The sequence below is a fragment of the Salmo trutta genome, chromosome 35 (genome assembly GCF_901001165.1).
Source record: "Salmo trutta chromosome 35, fSalTru1.1, whole genome shotgun sequence".
Lineage (NCBI taxonomy): Eukaryota > Metazoa > Chordata > Actinopteri > Salmoniformes > Salmonidae > Salmo > Salmo trutta.
In genome coordinates this window covers 40,977,638-41,001,649 of record NC_042991.1, presented here as the reverse complement: position 1 = coordinate 41,001,649, position 24,012 = coordinate 40,977,638, and the positions used below count along the sequence as shown (strand labels likewise).

Genomic DNA, 24,012 nt, shown 5'->3' with positions numbered 1-24,012 from the left:
ACTTTTTCCACCACTGCTCGGTACCGGTACTTCCTGTATATAGCCTCCTTATTGTTAACTCTGCATTGTTGAGGCTCATCAGTGAACATTTCACTGATGAGCCTGTTATTTTCAGCGCATGTTACAAATTCAATTTGATTTGATTTTAAAAGGGGCGAAAGTTCCCCTCGACCAACGTGGAGGAGGTTCTTATAAAAGATTGACTCCAAAACAGCCCTGCTCAGGTATCTCATCCCATTCCCTCTACTTCACAGCGTTATCATCGTATTGCTACAGATTATATCTACATATTATTATATTTTATATATATATATTATTATTATATATTATTAACATATTGAATATTGTCAATAATAATCTTATGACCGTAAAGTTGAATTCCTCTGTTAGCTCTGTTAGCTAAAGATGGACCTTCTTGATATCTGCCTGACATGAGCTCGGATGTTTTTGGTTCTCACAGAGACTTGGCTAAATGGCTCCATCTCACATTTCACATTAAGGACCATGCTGAGTACACTTTTTCAGGTGTGACAAACGGAAAAAAGGGGGAGTGGTGGTTGTATACAGTTGTGTGAAATAAATATCACTATCCCCCGAAATATTATGGTTATTGTGGTTATAGATATGGCCATAAAGCAAAATACAAATGGTTCTGTTGCAGGGATTTACCTAGTTTAATCAGCTGTGTTTGCTAGGGGGGAGTGTGACTCCACTCCGGCCCCCGAGGACTGAATTACCCATTGCTGTGTTAGAGATACCAAACAGATTAGGGAAGTGTTAGACTCTTGCCAGCGTGACTGTTTTCTCTGGATGACGGGAATCTCAGGGACTTTCCCCTTCAGCTCTGCGGTCATTCCATTTCACGCTCTTAACACACGCACACAACTGCTCTAACCCAGGATGCAGGCTGCTCTAACCCAGAATGCTCTAACCCAGGCTGCTCTAACCCAGGGTGCTCTAACCCAGGGTGCTCTAACCCAGGATGCTCTAACCCAGGATGCTCTAACCCAGGCTGCTCTAACCCAGGATGCTCTAACCCAGGATGCAGGCTGCTCTAACCCAGGATGCTCTAACCCAGGCTGCAGGCTGCTCTAACCCAGGCTGCTCTAACCCAGGATGCTCTAACCCAGGCTGATCTAAACCAGGCTGCAGGATGCTCTAACCCAGGCTGCTCTAACCCAGGCTGCAGGCTGCTCTAACCCAGGATGCAGGCTGCTCTAACCCAGGATGCTCTAACCCAGGCTGCTCTAACCCAGGCTGCTCTAACACAGGCTGCTCTAACCCAGGCTACTCTAACCCAGGCTGCTCTAACCCAGGATGCTCTAACCCAGGATGCAGGATGGTCTAACCCAGGATGCAGGCTGCTCTAACACAGGCTGCTCTAACCCAGGCTGCTCTAACACAGGCTGCTCTAACCCAGGCTGCTCTAACCCAGGATGCTCTAACCCAGGCTGCAGGATGCTCTAACCCAGGATTCTCTAACCCAGGCTGCTCTAACCCAGGCTGCTCTAACCCAGGATGCTCTAAACCAGGATGCTCTAACCCAGGATGCTCTAACCCAGGATGCTCTAACCCAGGATGCTCTAACCCAGACTCCTCTAACCCAGGCTGCTCTAACCCAGGATGCAGGCTGCTCTAACCCAGTATGTTCTAAGCCAGGCTGCTCTAACCCAGGGTGCTCTAACCCAGGGTGCTCTAACCCAGGCTGCTCTAACCCAGTATGTTCTAAGCCAGGCTCAACACAGCCCTCTGGCTAGATAAGGTTCACAGCAGTGAGTCAATCAACTGTAGACATTCTCTATAAAGTGTAATTATGTCATAAACAAGCTGTATTTACTGTCAGGGACACCTAACTAATGGAGATGAGGTCTCTTACACACACACAATGAGAAGTAGTTTGTGGTATTTATCCCAGCTAGTATTGTTGACAGTGGAACGTCCACATGTTGTCCTGGCCTTGGATAAACCTACTGACCACAGTTAGGGCTCAGACCACAGCTGTTATTTCATATATATTCTCTCTCTCTCTCTCTGTCTCTCTCTCTCTCTCTCTCTCTGTCTCTCTCTCTCTCTCTCTCTGTCTCTCTCTCTCTCTCTCTCTCTCTGTCTCTCTCTCTCTCTCTCTCTCTCTCTCTCTCTCTCTCTCTCTCTCTCAAAACAATAAAAATGAACAGTAAACATTACACTCACAGAAATTCCAAGAGCCTAAATACATATTAAATGTCATATTATGTCAATATACAGTGTTGTAACGATGTCTAAGGGATAGGCAAAAAGGCAGGTCGGGTACATGCAAGAGTTCATAACCAGGTCAGAGTCCAAAACGGTACAGGCCGGCGGGCAGGCAGGCGGGCTCAGAGTCCGGACAGGCAAGGGTCAGAACCAGGAGGATGAGGAAAAACAGACACTGGGGGGAAAAACAGGAGCTATGAGAAAACCGCAGGTTGACTGGGCAAACAAGACGAACTGGCACAGACAAACAGAGAACACAAGTATAAATACACAGGAGATAATGGGGAAGATGGGCGGCACCTGGAGGGGGGCGGAGACAAGCACAAGGACAGGTGAAACAGATCAGGGTGTAACAAGTACAAAAGGGAAAATAAATAAACATAAATATGGGTTGTATTTACAATGGTGTTTGTTCTTCACTGGTTGCCCTTTTCTTGTTGCAACGGGTCACAAATCTTGCTGCTGTGATGTCACACACTGGTATTTCACCCAGTAGATATGGGAGTTTATCAAAATTGGGTTTGTTTTCTAATTATTTGTGGATCTGTGTAATCTGTGGGAAATATGTGTCTCTAATATGGTCATACATTTGGGCAGGAGGTTAGGAAGTGCAGCTCAGTTTCCACCTCATTTTGTGGGCAGTGTTGCACATAGCCTGTCTTCTCTTGAGAGCCAGGTCTGACTACGGCTGCCTTTTCTCAATAGCAAGGCTATGCTCACTGAGTCTGTGCATAGTCAAAGCTTTCTTTAACTTTGGGTCAGTCACAGTGGTCAGGTATTCTGCCACTGTGTACTCTCTCTTTAGGGCCAAATAGCATTCTAGTTTGCTCTGTTTTTTGTAAATTCTTTCCAAACGTGTCAATTAATTATCTTTTTGTTTTCTCATGATTTGGTTGGGTCTAATTGTGTTGCTGTCCTAGGGCTCTGTGGGGTCTGTTTGTGTTTGTGAACAGAGTCCCAGGACCAGCATGCTTAGGGGACTCTTCTCCAGGTTAATCTCTCTGTAGGTGATGGCTTTATTATGGAAGGTTTGGGAATCACTTCCTTTTAGGTGGTTGTAGAATTTAACGTCTCTTTTCTGTATTTTGATAATTAGCGGGTAATGGCCTAATTCTGCTCTGCGTGCATTATTTGGTGTTTTACGTTGTACACTGAGGATTTTTTTGCAGAATTCTGCATGCAGTCTCAATTTGGTGTTTGTCCCATTTTGTGAATTCTTGGTTGGTGAGCGGACCCCAGACCTCACAACCATAAAGGGCAATGGGTTCTATAACTGATTCACATATTTTTAGCCAGGTCCTAATTGATATGTCGGATTTTATGTTCCTGTTGATGGCATAGAAGGCCCTTCTTGCCTTGTCTCTCAGCTCGTTCACAGCTTTGTGGAAGTTACCAGTGGCGCTGATGTTTAGGCCGAGGTATGTATAGTTTTTTTATGCGCTCTAGGGCAACGGTGTCTTGATGAAATTTGTATTTGTGGTCCTCTCTCTCATGTCCAACTCCCTTCTTATTTGATTCACTACAGAAGGGTCCATTTTATGATTCACTGCAGAATAGTCAGTTTTATGATTCACTGCAGAAGAGTCAGATTTATGATTCACTTTAGAAGTGTCGGTTTTATGATACACTACAGAAGAGTCCGTTTTATGATTCACTACAGAAGAGTCAGTTGTATGATTCACTACGGTACATCCAGCACACGAAAATAAATCTGAAAGAATAGAGGTTTTGACAGAAACTCCATGTGTATGACAAACACAAAACGTCCCTGTACTGTATAATATCATACTCTGTGGACTACAATATAGTACGTAGAAAGTATCATACTCCATGGCTGTAGTGTCTGGTTGTTCAGGGAGACTCAGTAGTGTCTGGTTGTTATGGGAGACTCAGTAGTGTCTGGTTGTTAAGGGAGACTCAGTAGTGTCTGGTTGTTCAGGGAGACTCAGAAGTGTCTGGTTGTTAAGGGAGACTCAGTAGTGTCTGGTTGTTCAGGGAGACTCAGAAGTGTCTGGTTGTTAAGGGAGACTCAGTAGTGTCTGGTTGCTAAGGGAGACTCAGTAGTGTCTGTTTGTTCAGGGAGACTCAGTAGTGTCTGGTTGTTAAGGGAGACTCAGTAGTGTCTGGTTGTTAAGGGAGACTCAGTAGTGTCTGGTTGTTAAGGGAGACTCAGTAGTGTCTGGTTGTTCAGGGAGACTCAGTAGTGTCTGGTTGTTCAGGGAGACTCAGTAGTGTCTGGTTGTTAAGGGAGACTCAGTAGTGTCTGGTTGTTCAGGGAGACTCAGTAGTGTCTGGTTGTTAAGGGAGACTCAGTAGTGTCTGGTTGTTCAGGGAGACTCAGTAGTGTCTGGTTGTTCAGGGAGACTCAGTAGTGTCTGGTTGTTCAGGGAGACTCAGTAGTGTCTGTTTGTTCAGGGAGACTCAGTAGTGTCTGGTTGTTAAGGGAGACTCAGTAGTGTCTGGTTGTTCAGGGAGACTCAGTAGTGTCTGGTTGTTAAGGGAGACTCAGTAGTGTCTGGTTGTTAAGGGAGACTCAGTAGTGTCTGGTTGTTAAGGGAGACTCAGTAGTGTCTGGTTGTTAAGGGAGACTCAGTAGTGTCTGGTTGTTAAGGGAGACTCAGTAGTGTCTGGTTGTTCAGGGAGACTCAGTAGTGTCTAGTTGTTCAGGGAGACTCAGTAGTGTCTGGTTGTTAAGGGAGACTCAGTAGTGTCTGGTTGTTAAGGGAGACTCAGTACTGTCTGGTTGTTAAGGGAGACTCAGTAGTGTCTGGTTGTTAAGGGAGACTTAGTAGTGTCTGGTTGTTAAGGGAGACTCAGTAGTGTCTGGTTGTTAAGGGAGGATCAGTAGTGTCTGGTTGTTAAGGGAGACTCAGTAGTGTCTGGTTGTTAAGGGAGACTCAGTAGTGTCTGGTTGCTGGTTGTTAAGGGAGACTCAGTAGTGTCTGGTTGTTAAGGGAGATTCAGTAGTGTCTGGTTGTTAAGGGAGACTCAGTAGTGTCTGGTTGTTAAGGGAGACTCAGTAGTGTCTGGTTGTTAAGGGAGATTCAGTAGTGTCTGGTTATTTAGGGAGGATCAGAAGTGTCTGGTTGTTCAGGGAGACTCAGTAGTTTCTGGTTGCTAAGGGAGACTCAGTAGTGTCTGGTTGTTAAGGGAGACTCAGTAGTGTCTGGTTGTTCAGGGAGACTCAGTAGTGTCTGGTTGTTAAGGGAGACTCAGTAGTGTCTGGTTGTTAAGGGAGACTCAGTAGTGTCTGGTTGTTAAGGGTGGCTCAGTAGTGTCTGGTTGTTCAGGGAGACTCAGTAGTGTTTGGTTGTTCAGGGAGACTCAGTAGTGTCTGGTTGTTCAGGGAGACTCAGTAGTGTCTGGTTGTTAAGGGAGACTCAGTAGTGTCTGGTTGTTAAGGGAGACTCAGTACTGTCTGGTTGTTAAGGGAGACTCAGTAGTGTCTGGTTGTTAAGGGAGACTCAGTAGTGTCTGGTTGTTCAGGGAGACTCAGTAGTGTCTGGTTGTTAAGGGAGACTCAGTAGTCTCTGGTTGTTCAGGGAGACTCAGTAGTTTCTGGTTGTTAAGGGAGACTCAGTAGTGTCTGGTTGTTAAGGGAGACTCAGGACTGTCTGGTTGTTAAGGGAGACTCAGTAGTGTCTGGTTGTTAAGGGAGACTCAGTAGTGTCTGGTTGTTCAGGGAGACTCAGTAGTGTCTGGTTGTTAAGGGAGACTCAGTAGTGTCTGGTTGTTAAGGGAGACTCAGTAGTGTCTGGTTGTTCAGGGAGACTCAGTAGTGTCTGGTTGTTCAGGGAGACTCAGTAGTGTCTGGTTGTTAAGGGAGACTCAGTAGTGTCTGGTTGTTAAGGGAGACTCAGTAGTGTCTGGTTGTTAAGGGAGACTCAGTAGTGTCTGGTTGTTAAGGGAGACTCAGTAGTGTCTGGTTGTTAAGGGAGACTCAGTAGTGTCTGGTTGTTCAGGGAGACTCAGTAGTGTCTGGTTGTTCAGGGAGACTCAGTAGTGTCTGGTTGTTAAGGGAGACTCAGTAGTGTCTGGTTGTTAAGGGAGACTCAGTACTGTCTGGTTGTTAAGGGAGACTCAGTAGTGTCTGGTTGTTAAGGGAGACTCAGTACTGTCTGGTTGTTAAGGGAGACTCAGTAGTGTCTGGTTGTTAAGGGAGACTCAGTAGTGTCTGGTTGTTCAGGGAGACTCAGTAGTGTCTGGTTGTTCAGGGAGACTCAGTAGTGTCTGGTTGTTAAGGGAGACTCAGTAGTGTCTGGTTGTTCAGGGAGACTCAGTAGTGTCTGGTTGTTCAGGGAGACTCAGTAGTGTCTGGTTGTTCAGGGAGACTTATTAGTGTCTGGTTGTTACGGGAGACTCAGTAGTGTCTGGTTGTTAAGGGAGATTCAGTAGTGTCTGGTTGTTAAGGGAGACTCAGTAGTGTCTGGTTGTTAAGGGAGACTCAGTAGTGTCTGGTTGTTCAGGGAGACTCAGTAGTGTCTGGTTGTTCAGGGAGACTCAGTAGTGTCTGGTTGTTAAGGGAGACTCAGTAGTGTCTGGTTGTTCAGGGAGACTCAGTAGTGTCTGGTTGTTCAGGGAGACTCAGTAGTGTCTGGTTGTTCAGGGAGACTCAGAAGTGTCTGGTTGTTAAGGGAGACTCAGTAGTGTCTGGTTTTTAAGGGAGACTCAGTAGTGTCTGGCTGTTCAGGGAGACTCAGTAGTGTCTGGTTGTTAAGGGAGACTCAGTAGTGTCTGGTTGTTCAGGGAGACTCAGTAGTGTCTGGTTGTTCAGGGAGACTCAGTAGTGTCTGGTTGTTCAGGGAGACTTATTAGTGTCTGGTTGTTACGGGAGACTCAGTAGTGTCTGGTTGTTAAGGGAGACTCAGTAGTGTCTGGTTGTTAAGGGAGACTCAGTAGTGTCTGGTTGTTAAGGGAGACTCAGTAGTGTCTGGTTGTTCAGGGAGACTCAGTAGTGTCTGGTTGTTCAGGGAGACTCAGTAGTGTCTGGTTGTTAAGGGAGACTCAGTAGTGTCTGGTTGTTAAGGGAGACTCAGTAGTGTCTGGTTGTTCAGGGAGACTCAGTAGTGTCTGGTTGTTCAGGGAGACTTAGTAGTGTCTGGTTGTTAAGGGAGACTCAGTAGTGTCTGGTTGTTAAGGGAGGATCAGTAGTGTCTGGTTGTTAAGGGAGACTCAGTAGTGTCTGGTTGTTAAGGGAGACTCAGTAGTGTCTGGTTGCTGGTTGTTAAGGGAGACTCAGTAGTGTCTGGTTGTTAAGGGAGATTCAGTAGTGTCTGGTTGTTAAGGGAGACTCAGTAGTGTCTGGTTGTTAAGGGAGACTCAGTAGTGTCTGGTTGTTAAGGGAGACTCAGTAGTGTCTGGTTATTTAGGGAGGATCAGAAGTGTCTGGTTGTTCAGGGAGACTCAGTAGTGTCTGGTTGTTCAGGGAGACTCAGTAGTGTCTGGTTGTTAAGGGAGGATCAGTAGTGTCTGGTTGTTCAGGGAGACTCAGTAGTGTCTGGTTGTTCAGGGAGACTCAGTAGTGTCTGGTTGTTAAGGGAGACTCAGTAGTGTCTGGTTGTTAAGGGAGACTCAGTAGTGTCTGGTTGTTAAGGGTGGCTCAGTAGTGTCTGGTTGTTCAGGGAGACTCAGTAGTGTTTGGTTGTTCAGGGAGACTCAGTAGTGTCTGGTTGTTCAGGGAGACTCAGTAGTGTCTGGTTGTTAAGGGAGACTCAGTAGTGTCTGGTTGTTAAGGGAGACTCAGTACTGTCTGGTTGTTAAGGGAGACTCAGTAGTGTCTGGTTGTTAAGGGAGACTCAGTAGTGTCTGGTTGTTCAGGGAGACTCAGTAGTGTCTGGTTGTTAAGGGAGACTCAGTAGTCTCTGGTTGTTCAGGGAGACTCAGTAGTTTCTGGTTGTTAAGGGAGACTCAGTAGTGTCTGGTTGTTAAGGGAGACTCAGGACTGTCTGGTTGTTAAGGGAGACTCAGTAGTGTCTGGTTGTTAAGGGAGACTCAGTAGTGTCTGGTTGTTCAGGGAGACTCAGTAGTGTCTGGTTGTTAAGGGAGACTCAGTAGTGTCTGGTTGTTAAGGGAGACTCAGTAGTGTCTGGTTGTTCAGGGAGACTCAGTAGTGTCTGGTTGTTCAGGGAGACTCAGTAGTGTCTGGTTGTTAAGGGAGACTCAGTAGTGTCTGGTTGTTAAGGGAGACTCAGTAGTGTCTGGTTGTTAAGGGAGACTCAGTAGTGTCTGGTTGTTAAGGGAGACTCAGTAGTGTCTGGTTGTTAAGGGAGACTCAGTAGTGTCTGGTTGTTCAGGGAGACTCAGTAGTGTCTGGTTGTTCAGGGAGACTCAGTAGTGTCTGGTTGTTAAGGGAGACTCAGTAGTGTCTGGTTGTTAAGGGAGACTCAGTACTGTCTGGTTGTTAAGGGAGACTCAGTAGTGTCTGGTTGTTAAGGGAGACTCAGTACTGTCTGGTTGTTAAGGGAGACTCAGTAGTGTCTGGTTGTTAAGGGAGACTCAGTAGTGTCTGGTTGTTCAGGGAGACTCAGTAGTGTCTGGTTGTTCAGGGAGACTCAGTAGTGTCTGGTTGTTAAGGGAGACTCAGTAGTGTCTGGTTGTTCAGGGAGACTCAGTAGTGTCTGGTTGTTCAGGGAGACTCAGTAGTGTCTGGTTGTTCAGGGAGACTTATTAGTGTCTGGTTGTTACGGGAGACTCAGTAGTGTCTGGTTGTTAAGGGAGATTCAGTAGTGTCTGGTTGTTAAGGGAGACTCAGTAGTGTCTGGTTGTTAAGGGAGACTCAGTAGTGTCTGGTTGTTCAGGGAGACTCAGTAGTGTCTGGTTGTTCAGGGAGACTCAGTAGTGTCTGGTTGTTAAGGGAGACTCAGTAGTGTCTGGTTGTTCAGGGAGACTCAGTAGTGTCTGGTTGTTCAGGGAGACTCAGTAGTGTCTGGTTGTTCAGGGAGACTCAGAAGTGTCTGGTTGTTAAGGGAGACTCAGTAGTGTCTGGTTTTTAAGGGAGACTCAGTAGTGTCTGGCTGTTCAGGGAGACTCAGTAGTGTCTGGTTGTTAAGGGAGACTCAGTAGTGTCTGGTTGTTCAGGGAGACTCAGTAGTGTCTGGTTGTTCAGGGAGACTCAGTAGTGTCTGGTTGTTCAGGGAGACTTATTAGTGTCTGGTTGTTACGGGAGACTCAGTAGTGTCTGGTTGTTAAGGGAGACTCAGTAGTGTCTGGTTGTTAAGGGAGACTCAGTAGTGTCTGGTTGTTAAGGGAGACTCAGTAGTGTCTGGTTGTTCAGGGAGACTCAGTAGTGTCTGGTTGTTCAGGGAGACTCAGTAGTGTCTGGTTGTTAAGGGAGACTCAGTAGTGTCTGGTTGTTAAGGGAGACTCAGTAGTGTCTGGTTGTTCAGGGAGACTCAGTAGTGTCTGGTTGTTCAGGGAGACTTAGTAGTGTCTGGTTGTTAAGGGAGACTCAGTAGTGTCTGGTTGTTAAGGGAGGATCAGTAGTGTCTGGTTGTTAAGGGAGACTCAGTAGTGTCTGGTTGTTAAGGGAGACTCAGTAGTGTCTGGTTGCTGGTTGTTAAGGGAGACTCAGTAGTGTCTGGTTGTTAAGGGAGATTCAGTAGTGTCTGGTTGTTAAGGGAGACTCAGTAGTGTCTGGTTGTTAAGGGAGACTCAGTAGTGTCTGGTTGTTAAGGGAGACTCAGTAGTGTCTGGTTATTTAGGGAGGATCAGAAGTGTCTGGTTGTTCAGGGAGACTCAGTAGTGTCTGGTTGTTCAGGGAGACTCAGTAGTGTCTGGTTGTTAAGGGAGGATCAGTAGTGTCTGGTTGTTCAGGGAGACTCAGTAGTGTCTGGTTGTTCAGGGAGACTCAGTAGTGTCTGGTTGTTAAGGGAGACTCAGTAGTATGGACTCAGCGTTGTCCTCCCCCACTTCTCTCCTCTCCCACTTCTCTCCTCTCCCACTTCTCTCCTCCTCCACTTCTCTCCTCCCCCCTACTTCTCTCCTCCCCCTACTTCTCTCCTCCCCCTACTTCTCTCCTCCATCCCTCCTCCTCCTCTCTACTCAGAGCATCAGGAATTCTCCCAGTCCTGTCTGGATGGAAACTCTCATTACACACGGTAATGATGACATGCACTATGTATACAGAAGTATGTCTGCACCCATTCAAATTAGTGTTTTCGTCTATTTCAGCCACACCTGTTGCTGACAGGTGTATAAAATCGTGCACACAGCCATGCAATCTCCATAGACAAACATTGACAGTAGAATGGCCTTACTGAAGAGAACAGTGACTTTCAACGTGATACCGTCATAGGATGCCACCTTTCTATCAAATCAGTTCATCCAATTTCTGCCCTGCTAGAGCGGACCTTGACAACTGTAATGTTATATTTGGGGACTGTTATTTATGAGTTCCAGAAGTGGATACTTAGGGGAGTATTAATGAGTTCTAGAAGTGTATAGTTGGGGGGTTATTAATGAGTTCTAGAAGTGTATAGTTTGAGGGTTATTAATGAGTTCTAGAAGTGTATAGTTCGAGGGTTATTAATGAGTTCTAGAAGTGTATAGTTGGGGGGGTTATTAATGAGTTCTAGAAGTGTATAGTTCGAGGATTATTAATGAGTTCTAGAAGTGTATAGTTGAGGACTGTTATTAATGAGTTCTAGAAGTGTATAGTTCGAGGATTATTAATGAGTTCTAGAAGTGTATAGTTGGGGGGTTATTAATGAGTTCTAGAAGTGTATAGTTCGAGGATTATTAATGAGTTCTAGGAGTGTATAGTTGGGGGGTTATTAATGAGTTCTAGAAGTGTATAGTTCGAGGATTATTAATGAGCTCTAGAAGTGTATAGTTGGGGGGTTATTAATGAGTTCTAGAAGTGTATAGTTGGGGGGTTACTAATGAGTTCTAGAAGTGTATAGTTCGAGGATTATTAATGAGCTCTAACAGTTTATACTTGGAGACGATTTAATTGTAATTCTAGAAGTGTATATTTGGGGATTGTTATTAATGAGTTCTAGAGGTGAATAATTGTAGGTGTTATTAATGAGTTCTAGAGGTGAATAATTGTAGGGGTTATTAATGAGTTCTAGAGGTGAATAATTGTAGGGGTTATTAATGAGTTCTAGAAGTGTATAGTTGGGGAATGTTTAATTATGATTATAGAAGTGTTGGACAGCAGGTTGGACAGCAGGTTGGACAGCAGGTTGGACAGCAGGTTGGACAGCAGGTTGGACAGCAGGGAGGACAGCAGGTTGGGCAGCAGGTTGGGCAGCAGGGAGGACAGCAGGTTGGACAGCAGGTTGGACAGCAGGTTGGACAGCAGGTTGGACAGCAGGGAGGACAGCAGGGAGGACAGCAGGTTGGGCAGCAGGTTGGACAGCAGGTTGGACAGCAGGTTGGACAGCAGGTTGGACAGCAGGTTGGGCAGCAAGTTGGACAGCAGGTTGGACAGCAGGTTGGACAGCAGGGAGGCAGCAGGTTGGACAGCAGGTTGGACAGCAGGTTGGACAGCAGGTTGGGCAGCAGGTTGGACAGGATTGTGATGTAGTCAGTAGCTACTGAGTGACTGGCTGACTGACTGGCTGGCTGGCTGGCTGACTGACTGGCTGACTGGCTGGCTGACTGGCTGACTGGCTGGCTGGCTGGCTGACTGGCTGGCTGGCTGACTGGCTGACTGGCTGGGTTGCTGGCTGGCTGACTGGCTGACTGGCTGGCTGGCTGGAGGGAAAGTAGGGTAGAAGTATAGATCAGACTTAGTATGGAGTGTGTGTATGTGTGTGTATGTGCGGGTGTGTACGTACGTGTGTGTGTGTGCATGATCAAGACATCGTCAGAACCTAAAACAGCGCTGTTCTCAGACCGTCTCGTTGTTGTTATTGTTGTTGTTGTTGTTCAGGACATCGTCAGAAGCTAGAGGAATCTCCTAAGACAGCGCTGTTCTCAGACCGTCTCAGTGAGCTGGAGAGGATCAGACAGACAACCATGAGGGTTGCCATGCCGACACAACCCCAACGACAGCCACTCAACGCCGGACACAACTCCTTCAACCACCAGGGACAGACACAGATACCAGGTGAGACCATAACATTAACACCTCTAACGCCAACCCCAGGGACAGACACAGATACCAGGTGAGTCTATAACCTCTAACCCTAACACCCAGATTTTAGGTGAGTACCCAACCCCCCTAACCTTCTAAATACCAGGTGAGACCATAACATTAACCCCCCCTACCCTCAATACCAGGTGAGACCATAACATTAACCCCCCCTAACCTTCTCAATACCAGGTGAGACCATAACATTAACCCCATAAACTTCTCAATACCAGGTGAGACCATAACATTACCCCCCTAACCTTCTCAATACCAGGTGAGACCATAACATTACCCCCCAACCTTCTCAATACCAGGTGAGACCATAACATTACCCCCCAACCTTAATACCAGGTGAGACCATAACATTACCCCCCCTAACCCTCTCAATACCAGGTGAGACCATAACATTACCCCCCTAACCTTCTGGATACCAGGTGAGACCATAACATTAACCCCCCCCTTAGGCTCTAAATACCAGGTGAGACCATAACATTAACTCCCCCTAACCTTAATACCAGGTGAGACCATAACTTTAACCCCCCCTAACCTTCTCAATACCAGATGAGACCATAACATTACCCCCAAAACTTCTCAATACCAGGTGAGACCATAACATTACTCCCCCTAACCCTCTCAATACCAGGTGAGACCATAATATTACCCCCCAACCCTTTCAATACCAGGTGAGACCATAACATTAACCCCCCCTAACCTTCTCAATACCAGGTGGGACCATAACATTACCCCCCTAACCTCAATACCAGGTGAGACCATAACATTACTCCCCCTAACCCTCTCAATACCAGGTGAGACCATAACATTACCCCCCAAACCTTTCAATACCAGGTGAGACCATAACATTACCCCCCTAACCCTCTCAATACCAGGTGAGACCATAACATTACCCCCCCAACCCTCTCAATACCAGGTGAGTCCATAACATTACCCCCCTAACCTCAATACCAGGTAAGACCATATCATTAACCCCCCCTTACCCTCTCAATTCCAGGTGAGACCATAACATTACCCCCCCTAACCTTAATATCAGGTGAGACCATAACATTAACCCCCCTAACCTCAATACCTGGTGAGACCATAACATTACCCCCCCCTAACCTTCTCAATACCTGGTGAGACCATAACATTAACCACCCCAACCTTCTCGATACCAGGTGAGACCATAACATTACCCCCCTAACCTTCTCATTACTAGGTGAGACCATAACATTAACCCCCCCAATCTTCTCAATACCAGGTGAGACCATAACATTACCCCCCCTAACCTTCTCATTACCAGGTGAGACCATAACATTACCCCCTAACCTTCTCAATACCAGGTGAGACCATAACATTAACCCCCCTAACCTTCTCATTACCAGGTGAGACCATAACATTACCCCCTAACCTTCTGAATACCAGGTGAGACCATAACATTAACCCCCCCAACCTCAATACCAGGTGAGACCATAACATTAACCCCCTAACCTTCTCAATACCAGGTGGGACCATAACATTACCCCCTAACCTTCTGAATACCAGGTGAGACCATAACATTAACCCCCCTTACCCTCTAAATACCAGGTGAGACCATAACATTACCCCCCTAACCTTCTGAATACCAGGTGAGACCATAACATTAACCCCCCTTACCCTCTAAATACCAGGTGAGACCATAACATTACCCCCCCAAACCTTCTCAATATCAGGTGGGATCATAACATTACCCCCCCTAACCTCAATACCAGGTGAGACCATAACATTACCCCCCTAACCTTCTCAATAACAGGTGAGACCATAACATTACCCCCCTAACCTTCTCATTACCAAGTGAGACCATAACTTTAAACTCCCAACCTTCTCAATACCAGGTGAGACCATAACATTACCCCCCTAACCTTCTCATTACCAGGTGAGACCATAACATTACCCCCCTAACCTTCTCAATACCAGGTGAGACCATAACATTAACCCCCCAACCTTCTCGATACCAGGTGAAACCATAATATTACCCCCCTAACCTCAATACCTGGTGAGACCATAACATTACCCCCCTAACCTTCTCAATACCTGGTGAGACCATAACATTAACCCCCCCTAACCTCAATACCAGGTGAGACCATAACATTACTCCCCCTAACCCTCTCAATACCAGGTGAGACCATAACATTACCCCCCCAACCCTTTCAATACCAGGTGAGACCATAACATTACCCCTCCTAACTCTCTCAATACCAGGTGAGACCATAACATTACCCCCCCAACCCTCTCAATACCAGGTGAGACCATAACATTAACCCCCCTAACCTCAATACCAGGTGAGACCATAACATTACCCCCCCTAACCTTAATATCAGGTGAGACCATAACATTAACCCCCCTAACCTCAATACCTGGTGAGACCATAACATTACCCCCCTAACCTTCTCAATACCTGATGAGACCATAACATTAACCCCCCCAACCTCAATACCAGGTGAGACCATAACATTAACCCCCCTAACCTTCTCAATACCAGGTGGGACCATAACATTACCCCCTAACCTCAATACCTGGTGAGACCATAACATTACCCCCCTAACCTTCTCAATACCTGGTGAGACCATAACATTAACCCCCCAACCTCAATACCAGGTGAGACCATAACATTAACCCCCCTAACCTTCTCAATACCAGGTGGGACCATAACATTACCCCCTAACCTTCTGAATACCAGGTGAGACCATAACATTAACCCCCCCTTACCCTCTAAATACCAGGTGAGACCATAACATTACCCCCCTAACCCTCTCAATACTAGGTGAGACCATAACATTACCCCCCTAACCTTCTGAATACCAGGTGAGACCATAACATTACCCCCCTAACCTTCTGAATACCAGGTGAGACCATAACATTAACCTCCTTACCCTCTAAATACCAGGTGAGACCATAACATTACCCCCCCCAAACCTTCTCAATATCAGGTGGGACCATAACATTACCCCGCCCTAACCTCAATACCAGGTGAGACCATAACATTACCCCCCTAACCTTCTCATTACCAGGTGAGACCATAACATTAACCCCCCCAACCTTCTCAATACCAGGTGAGACCATAACATTACCCCCCCCAACCTTCTCAATACCAGGTGAGACCATAACATTAACCCCCCAACCTTCTCGATACCAGGTGAGACCATAACTTTAACCCCCCCAACCTTCTCGATACCAGGTGAGACCATAACTTTAACACTCACAGCCTTTTATGTTCCAGTTCCTATTCTAGCTCTCTAGTTGTCTGCATAGTATCTATTACATCGGCCCTGTCGAGGTGGAACACTGGACAACAGAGAAACAAACAGCTATACAGTACTTGCTAACAAGGCACACTCTTTCTGCTCCTCCTCCCCCCTCCTCCTCCTCCTCCTCCTCCTCTCCAACCATCCCTCTCCTCCTCCCTCCTCCAGACCCTCGCCAGTCTCAGTCATCTCCTTCCTGGTCCTATGAGCAGCCCTACCCGTCCTACCTGAGTCCTATGACCTCCCCGTCTGTCCACTCCACCACGCCCCTCTCCTCCAGCCGAGCCACCGGCCTGCCCAACATCACTGACCTGCCCCGTCGCCTGCCAGGTAACACAAACACACGAACACTGACGCGTACGCACACTAACCCCCCCCCCCACACACACACACTCTCACACACACTAGAAATAAACAATAACTAACACCAAGAATCAGATTAAATTACATTTGCACTGTGATTTGTTTCTCTTTAACTGTGCTGCAGCGTTGGATTTCACAATAGCCACTTCTGCCCCAGCTAGCAAATAATGTTCTGAGAACCATATGGTTCTTAGAGTTTGGTGAGAGTGTGGTTGTCCTATAGTTATTTATCATACAACCTTTCCACAACGTTCTGGGGATGGTGCAGGATAGTTGCTTGGCTTTGGAACATTCTAAGCACATTTAAGTAACTTGACAAAAAAAAAAACATTATTTTCTTTTCATTACTTTAACAACATTTTTCCCAAAAGTTCAAACATGGTTACATTTCATTTTAATTTTGGTAATGTTCTAGCAACGTTCTCCAACTGGTTTGACGTTGGGAATGTTCTCAAATAGTTCAGAGAACATTAAGAAACAACGTTCTTCTGTGGGAACGTTTCGTCCAGGGTTACTCATGGTTGTATTTAAAGTCAAGTTCTCTAATTGTTCTGAGAACGTTAAGAAAGCTTTGCATAAAAACAAGATACATAAAATCATTAACATATACATTCCATTCTTCAACAAAACTATCTCTATCCTCTCTCTTGTTAAGTGTGTTCAGGTGTGTTGGCCACGCCCACTAATTGGCCACACCTGATCTTAAAGAGTGCTTGTTTCCGTTGAAATGGGGTCTGTTTGAATAGACTAAAATGAACAGCTTTGTATGCGTAAAAAAAACATGGCGGCATGCTAGCTCGAGCCTGGTTGCGCAGTGGACTAGTTCCATGGATAGAGAACAGAAGACTATTGGTGTCACAAAAATAAATGGGTTTGCATAATTAATGCCTAAAAAAATGAATTCCCATTGTCGTGTCTTTGGCATCATTAAAAGTGAAGACTGTTATTTTATCAAATCAATTCTCTGTAATTATTATTACGTGTTTAAACTAATCATGTAAATGTGATTAAACTAGGAAGTCGGGGCACCAAGGAAAATATTCAGATTACAAAGTTATAATTTTCCTAACATAACTCTTCAGATATTTTAATATCTGATCAATTAGTCTTCTAATTAATGAATTATTCTTTACCTCACGTCAGTCTCATTCCAAACGTTGTAAATTCTTGGTTATCTGCTAGAACCCAGCCTTTACTATGAATCATCTATACACCAATTGGCTTAATAATTTATTTACTAACTAACTAAATAATCACAGAAATGCATAAACAAACAAACAGTAGATCTGTTACTAACAAATGATAGGAAGATTCCCAAGTGGGCTAAACGTACATGACGGCTTGGTGGACAAAGGGAAGTGGGTGTGGACTGAGAGGGAGCGGGAAAGACCAGAGGGATCACTACACACTATACTACTATAATTATATTATTTGAAATTCTAATCCTTTGCACATGAACACTCACTCATTCAGGAATAACTGCAATCAATATATATATATTTATGCCCAGTGTGTCGTGATCTTTTCTGTTGGAATCCGGTCTGTCTGTTGGAGAGTCAGTTCATCCGCGTCTCTTTCTCTCTCTGCTTCCCTGAACATCAAAGTCTTTCGTGGTTAGAATGGATCCTTCAGAGTACCATTCCAAAATGTTCTCATAGAATAAATGTTTTGGTGGTTGTCGGTCTTCGCATCCCAGGTTTACATCCTTTCTAGCTGCAGACTAGTAATTAGTATGTAAGATTTGCTCTTATCCTGTAGGGGTCAATAGTCTCATAGTTTAACTATTTTCCAGCCGTGTAGCCAATGCTCCACGTGGTATGGTTAGGAATTCAATAACTATTCACAATCACAGCTCACGCTGTGGCTTTGCTCAGTCTTGGTACTCCAACCTGTGCCACCTCAGCTGACACCGAGGTACTCGTGGTCTGAAGAGGATTTCCTCAGGAGGGGTTTTTATTCGTAACAGTAGAAAAGGCAGTTCTATGTTGCCTGATCATGTCTGTGCTCATGGGGGCGGGCCAGTGACTTAGTTAAACTTTAAAGGGAATACAATTCTCTCACATTAAAGGTTTAACATCACATTACATCATTTCACAAATAGTTTCATCTTTACTCATTCCTTTTATACAAGAATTAGATGCAAACCCCATCATTGAGAGATTTACATATTCAGAGATATAGTTATGTGTGTTTCCTGTCCTCTCTGAGGTCACCAAATGAAAAACACTCGTCATACCCGTCCCTTAAGTGTCCACGGACCGTTCCCACCTCCTCACAACTGGACATTTTCTTTCAAATTCCCATTTTGGGGATTTAGGAGTCCGCCACGTGAAATCCTTTGTTCTCTCTGTGTCTCTCTTCTGCATGGCCAGGGGGAGAGAGTCTCCACCATGAATGTGGACCTGAGATAACAGAACCTAGGTGTAGGAGAGAGTGGGAAGCCATGATCTATACCCAGAAAGGGCCATGTCATCTGTGCTTGGAGTTCAAAACAGTTTTAAAAAATCCAAATAACCTCTTAGAGTGTTAATAAACCCTCCCCGGAAACCTTTAAAGGAACCAGAGTAAAACATTCTCAGAACCTCCCTGGAACCATAGTAAAACATTCTTAGAACCTCCCTGGAACCAGAGTAAAACATTCTCAGAACCTCCCTGGAACCAGAGTAAAACATTCTTAGAACCTCCCTGGAACCAGAGTAAAACATTCTCAGAACCTCCCTGGAACCATAGTAAAACATTCTTAGAACCTCCCTGGAACCAGAGTAAAACATTCTCAGAACCTCCCTGGAACCAGAGTAAAACATTCTTAGAACCTCCCTGGAACCAGAGTAAAACATTCTCAGAACCTCCCTGGATCCAGAGTAAAACATTCTTAGAACCTCCCTGGAACCAGAGTAAAACATTCTCACAATCTCCCTGGAACCAGAGTAAAACATTCTTAGAACCTCCCTGGAACCAGAGTAAAACATTCTTAGAACCTCCCTGGAACCAGAGTAAAACATTCTTAGAACCTCCCTGGAACCAGAGTAAGACATTCTCAGAACCTCCCTGGAACCAGAGTAAAACATTCTCAGGACCTCCCTGGAACCAGAGTAAAACATTCTCAGAACCTCCCTGGAACCAGAGTAAAACATTCTCAGATCCTCCCCGCAACCTAAAAATAAACGTTCCCAGAACAGGCACAATTTTCGCTTCTGTTCTCTCAGAACATAAAAAACATTCAGTTTTACCATTCAGGAAACATATGGTTTCTTTCCTACAACCAATTTGAAACCAAAAACATATGTTCCAAACTTCCAAGAAACCAATGTGCTAGCTGGGATGTGTTTGTTACAGTCTGTCGGACACATAGCGTGGGTCTCTGTTAGTTCATTCTCCTGTAGACTTTAGATATATTGGGGCTGAGTGGTGTGGTCTACCTGACTGGTTCCCTAAGCAGCAATTAGCACAGATCTGGGGGGTTTCTCCTTTCTGTGAGACTTTGATCCACTCTGGATAATAACAGGACCGGGTAATGACAGACTGAGGGACAAAGAAACCACTTCATACACCGCCTCCTTCGCAATGAATGCTGGGTATTCAAAATGTTCATGGTTGTCCGAACAGCAGAATCTGTCCCTCTCTCTCCGTCTCACTTCATCCTCTCTCTCTCTCTCTCTCTCTCTCCACCCGCTACTGGAAATATACACTTTTACTTACTTATAATGAAGTCCATCCGTCTGTCCTTCAGGGTAAAGACATAAGTGACTGAACTGTAAAACTCCCTGTTGGCCCTCAGTTTCACAAGTCTCAATGGAGATGACGGCAAGGGATGAGAGTCGTCCTTCATCAGTCCGGTTTCCACTGTGTCTTTATTAGTTTCAGCGCAGAAAATGACCTCTCTATGGAAGCTGTTGTGGCTGGTATAGTGAGGACCAGCTGCAGTAATTTTGTTGCCTCTGGGACCGTCTGTGTCATGCTGGAACAAAAATCTAAGGAGCTGTCCAGGTGATTTGTCTCGTACCATTTGTGAGCTGTACAACCTGACAAGATCAGCCTTAAATCGAATGAAATCAAAGTACTTGGTATATTTTTTGACAGGCTCTCGTTCGATGGTGTCGAACTTTGTGACATTGTTGCACAATGTTTTGCAGTCCACTAAACCAAGGAAATTAAGTTCACAAGATTATCCAGCCCCGTTTCTAATCTGATCAGCTGTGTACTACGAGTTTAGCTTTCTGCCCGATTCGCTCATAGAAACTATCGCCGTCATTCCAGTGCTGTCATTGTGTGGCTGATACGGGTACGGCAGAAACCAGAGGAGGCTGGTGGGAGGAGATATAGGAGGACGGGGTTCATTGTAATGGCCGGAATGGAGTAAATGGAACTGAGTCAAACATGTGGTTTTTATACGTTTAATGTGTTTGATACCGTTCCATTAATTACACTACAGCCATTACAATGAGCTCGTCCTCCTATAGCACCTCTCACCAGCCTCCTCTGGCTGAAACACATATCCAGCTCATTGTTTAACTGAAAATACCACCATGAACAAGCAGCTAATACAGTGGCAGTCTCTGAATGGGTTGCTAACTAAAGTTCCATCATGAGCCATGAACAAGCAGCTTTGGATTTTGTATTTTTCACATGCGCCGAATACAACAGGTGTAGTAGACCTTACATTGAAATGCTGAATACAACAGGTGTAGTAGACCTTACATTGAAATGCTGAATACAACAGGTGTAGTAGACCTTACATTGAAATGCTGAATACAACAGGTGTAATAGACCTCACAGTGAAATGCTGACTTACAAGCCCTTAACCAACAATGCAGTTAAGAAAAATACCTACAAAAAAATAAGAAACAAAAGTAACAAATAATTAAACAGCAGCAGTAGAATAACAATAGTGAAGCAATATACAGGGTATTACGGTACAGAGTCAATGTGGAGGCTATATACAGGTTATTACGGTACAGAGTCAATGTGGAGGCTATATACAGGGGGTACCGGTACAGAGTCAATGTGGAGGCTATATACAGGGGGTACCGGTACAGAGTCAATGTGGAGGCTATATACAGGGGGTACCGGTACAGAGTCAATGTGGAGGCTATATACAAGGGGGTACCGGTACAGAGTACATGTGGAGGCTATATACAGGGGGTACCGGTACAGAGTCAATGTGGAGGCTATATACAGGGGTACCGGTACAGAGTCAATGTGGAGGCTATATACAGGGGGTACCGGTACAGAGTCAATGTGGAGGCTATATACAGGGGGTACCGGTACAAGAGTCAATGTGGAGGCTATATACAGGGGGTACCGTACAGAGTCAATGTGGAGGCTATATACAGGGGGTACCGGTACAGAGTCAATGTGGAGGCTATATACAGGGGGTACCGGTACAGAGTCAATGTGGAGGCTATATACAGGGGTACCGGTACAGAGTCAATGTGGAGGCTATATACAGGGTATTACGGTACAGAGTCAATGTGGAGGCTATATACAGGGGGTACCGGTACAGAGTCAATGTGGAGGCTATATACAGGGGTACCGGTACAGAGTCAATGTGGAGGCTATATACAGGGTGTTACGGTACAGAGTCAATGTGGAGGCTATATACAGGGTGTTACGGTACAGAGTCAATGTGGAGGCTATATACAGGTTATTACGGTACAGAGTCAATGTGGAGGCTATATACAGGGGTACCGGTACAGAGTCAATGTGGAGGCTATATACAGGTTATTACGGTACAGAGTCAATGTGGAGGCTATATACAGGGGTACCGGTACAGAGTCAATGTGGAGGCTATATACAGGGGTACCGGTACAGAGTCAATGTGGAGGCTATATACAGGGGGTACCGGTACAGAGTCAATGTGGAGGCTATATACAGGGGGTACCTGTACAGAGTCAATGTGGAGGCTATATACAGGGGGTACTGGTACAGAGTCAATGTGGAGACTATATACAGGGTGTTACGGTACAGCGTCAATGTGGAGGCTATATACAGGGGGTACCGGTACAGCGTCAATGTGGAGGCTATATACAGGGGGTACCGGTACAGAGTCAATGTGGAGGCTATATACAGGGGGTACCGGTACAGAGTCAATGTGGAGGCTATATACAGGTGGTACCGGTACAGAGTCAATGTGGAGGCTATATACAGGGGGTACCGGTACAGAGTCAATGTGGAGACTATATACAGGGTGTTACGGTACAGAGTCAATGTGGAGGCTATATACAGGGGGTACCGGTACAGAGTCAATGTGGAGGCTATATACAGGGGGTACCGGTACAGAGTCAATGTGGAGGATATATACAGGGGGTACCGGTACAGAGTCAATGTTGAGACTATATACAGGGGGTACTGGTACAGAGTCAATGTGGAGGCTATATACAGGGTGTTACGGTACAGAGTCAATGTGGAGGCTGTATACAGGGTATTACGGTACAGAGTCAATGTGGAGGCTATATACAGGGGGTACTGGTACAGAGTCAATGTGGAGGCTATATACAGGGGGTACGGGTACCGTACAGAGTCAATGTGGAGGCTATATACAGGGGGTACCGGTACAGAGTCACATGTTGGAGGCTATATACAGGGGTACCGGTACAGAGTCAATGTGGAGGCTATATACAGGGGTACCGGTACAGAGTCAATGTGGGGCCTATATACAGGGCGGTACCGGTACAGAGTCAATGTGGAGGCTATATACAGGGGGTACCGGTACAGAGTCAATGTGGAGGCTATATACAGGGGGGTACCGGTACAGAGTCAATGTGGAGGCTATATACCGGGGGTACCGGTACAGAGTCAATGTGGAGGCTATATACAGGGGTACCGGGTACAGAGTCAATGTGGAGGCTATATACAGGGGTACCGGTACGAGTCAATGTGGAGGCTATATACAGGGTATTACGGTACAGAGTCAATGTGGAGGCTATATAACAGGGGGGTACCGGTACAGAGTCAATGTGGAGGCTATATACAGGGGGTACCGGTACAGAGTCAATGTGGAGGCTAATACAGGGTGTTACGGTACAGAGTCAATGTGGAGGCTATATACAGGGTGTTACGGTACAGAGTCAATGTGGAGGCTATATACAGGTATTACGGTACAGAGTCAATGTGGAGGCTATATACAGGGGTACCGGTACAGAGTCAATGTGGAGGCTATATACAGGTTATTACGGTACAGAGTCAATGTGGAGGCTATATACAGGGGTACCGGTACAGAGTCAATGTGGAGGCTATATACAGGGGGTACCGGTACAGAGTCAATGTGGAGGCTATATACAGGGGGTACCGGTACAGAGTCAATGTGGAGGCTATATACAGGGGGTACCTGTACAGAGTCAATGTGGAGGCTATATACAGGGGGTACTGGTACAGAGTCAATGTGGAGGCTATATACAGGGGGTACCGGTACAGAGTCAATGTGGAGGCTATATACAGGGGGTACCGGTACAGAGTCAATGTGGAGGCTATATACAGGGGGTACCGGTACAGAGTCAATGTGGAGGCTATATACAGGGGGTACCGGTACAGAGTCAATGTGGAGGCTATATACAGGGGGTACCTGTACAGAGTCAATGTGGAGGCTATATACAGGGGGTACCGGTACAGAGTCAATGTGGAGGCTATATACAGGGTATTACGGTACAGAGTCAATGTGGAGACTATATACAGGGGGTACCGGTACAGAGTCAATGTGGAGGCTATATACAGGGTATTACGGTACAGAGTCAATGTGGAGGCTATATACAGGGGTACCGGTACAGAGTCAATGTGGAGGCTATATACAGGGGGGTACCGGTACAGAGTCAATGTGGAGGCTATATACAGGGGATACCGGTACAGAGTCAATGTGGAGGCTATATACAGGGTGTTACGGTACAGAGTCAATGTGGAGGCTATATACAGGGGGTACCGGTACAGAGTCAATGTGGAGGCTATATACAGGGTATTACGGTACAGAGTCAATGTGGAGACTATATACAGGGGGTACCGGTACAGAGTCAATGTGGAGGCTATATACAGGGTATTACGGTACAGAGTCAATGTGGAAGCTATATACAG

General features: G+C 45.8%; 1 protein-coding gene across 1 annotated transcript in view; it reads left to right on the top strand.

The window, feature by feature from the left end:
* LOC115175197 (runt-related transcription factor 2) overlaps positions 1–24,012 on the top strand; it is a 51,085-nt gene that overhangs the window by 16,613 nt on the left and 10,460 nt on the right. Inside the window, exons 2-3 of the mRNA XM_029734447.1 lie at positions 12,110–12,286; positions 15,757–15,918. Coding sequence (XP_029590307.1) covers positions 12,196–12,286; positions 15,757–15,918 — 253 coding nt within the window. The 5' untranslated portion in view covers positions 12,110–12,195. The remainder of the gene's footprint in view (positions 1–12,109; positions 12,287–15,756; positions 15,919–24,012) is intronic.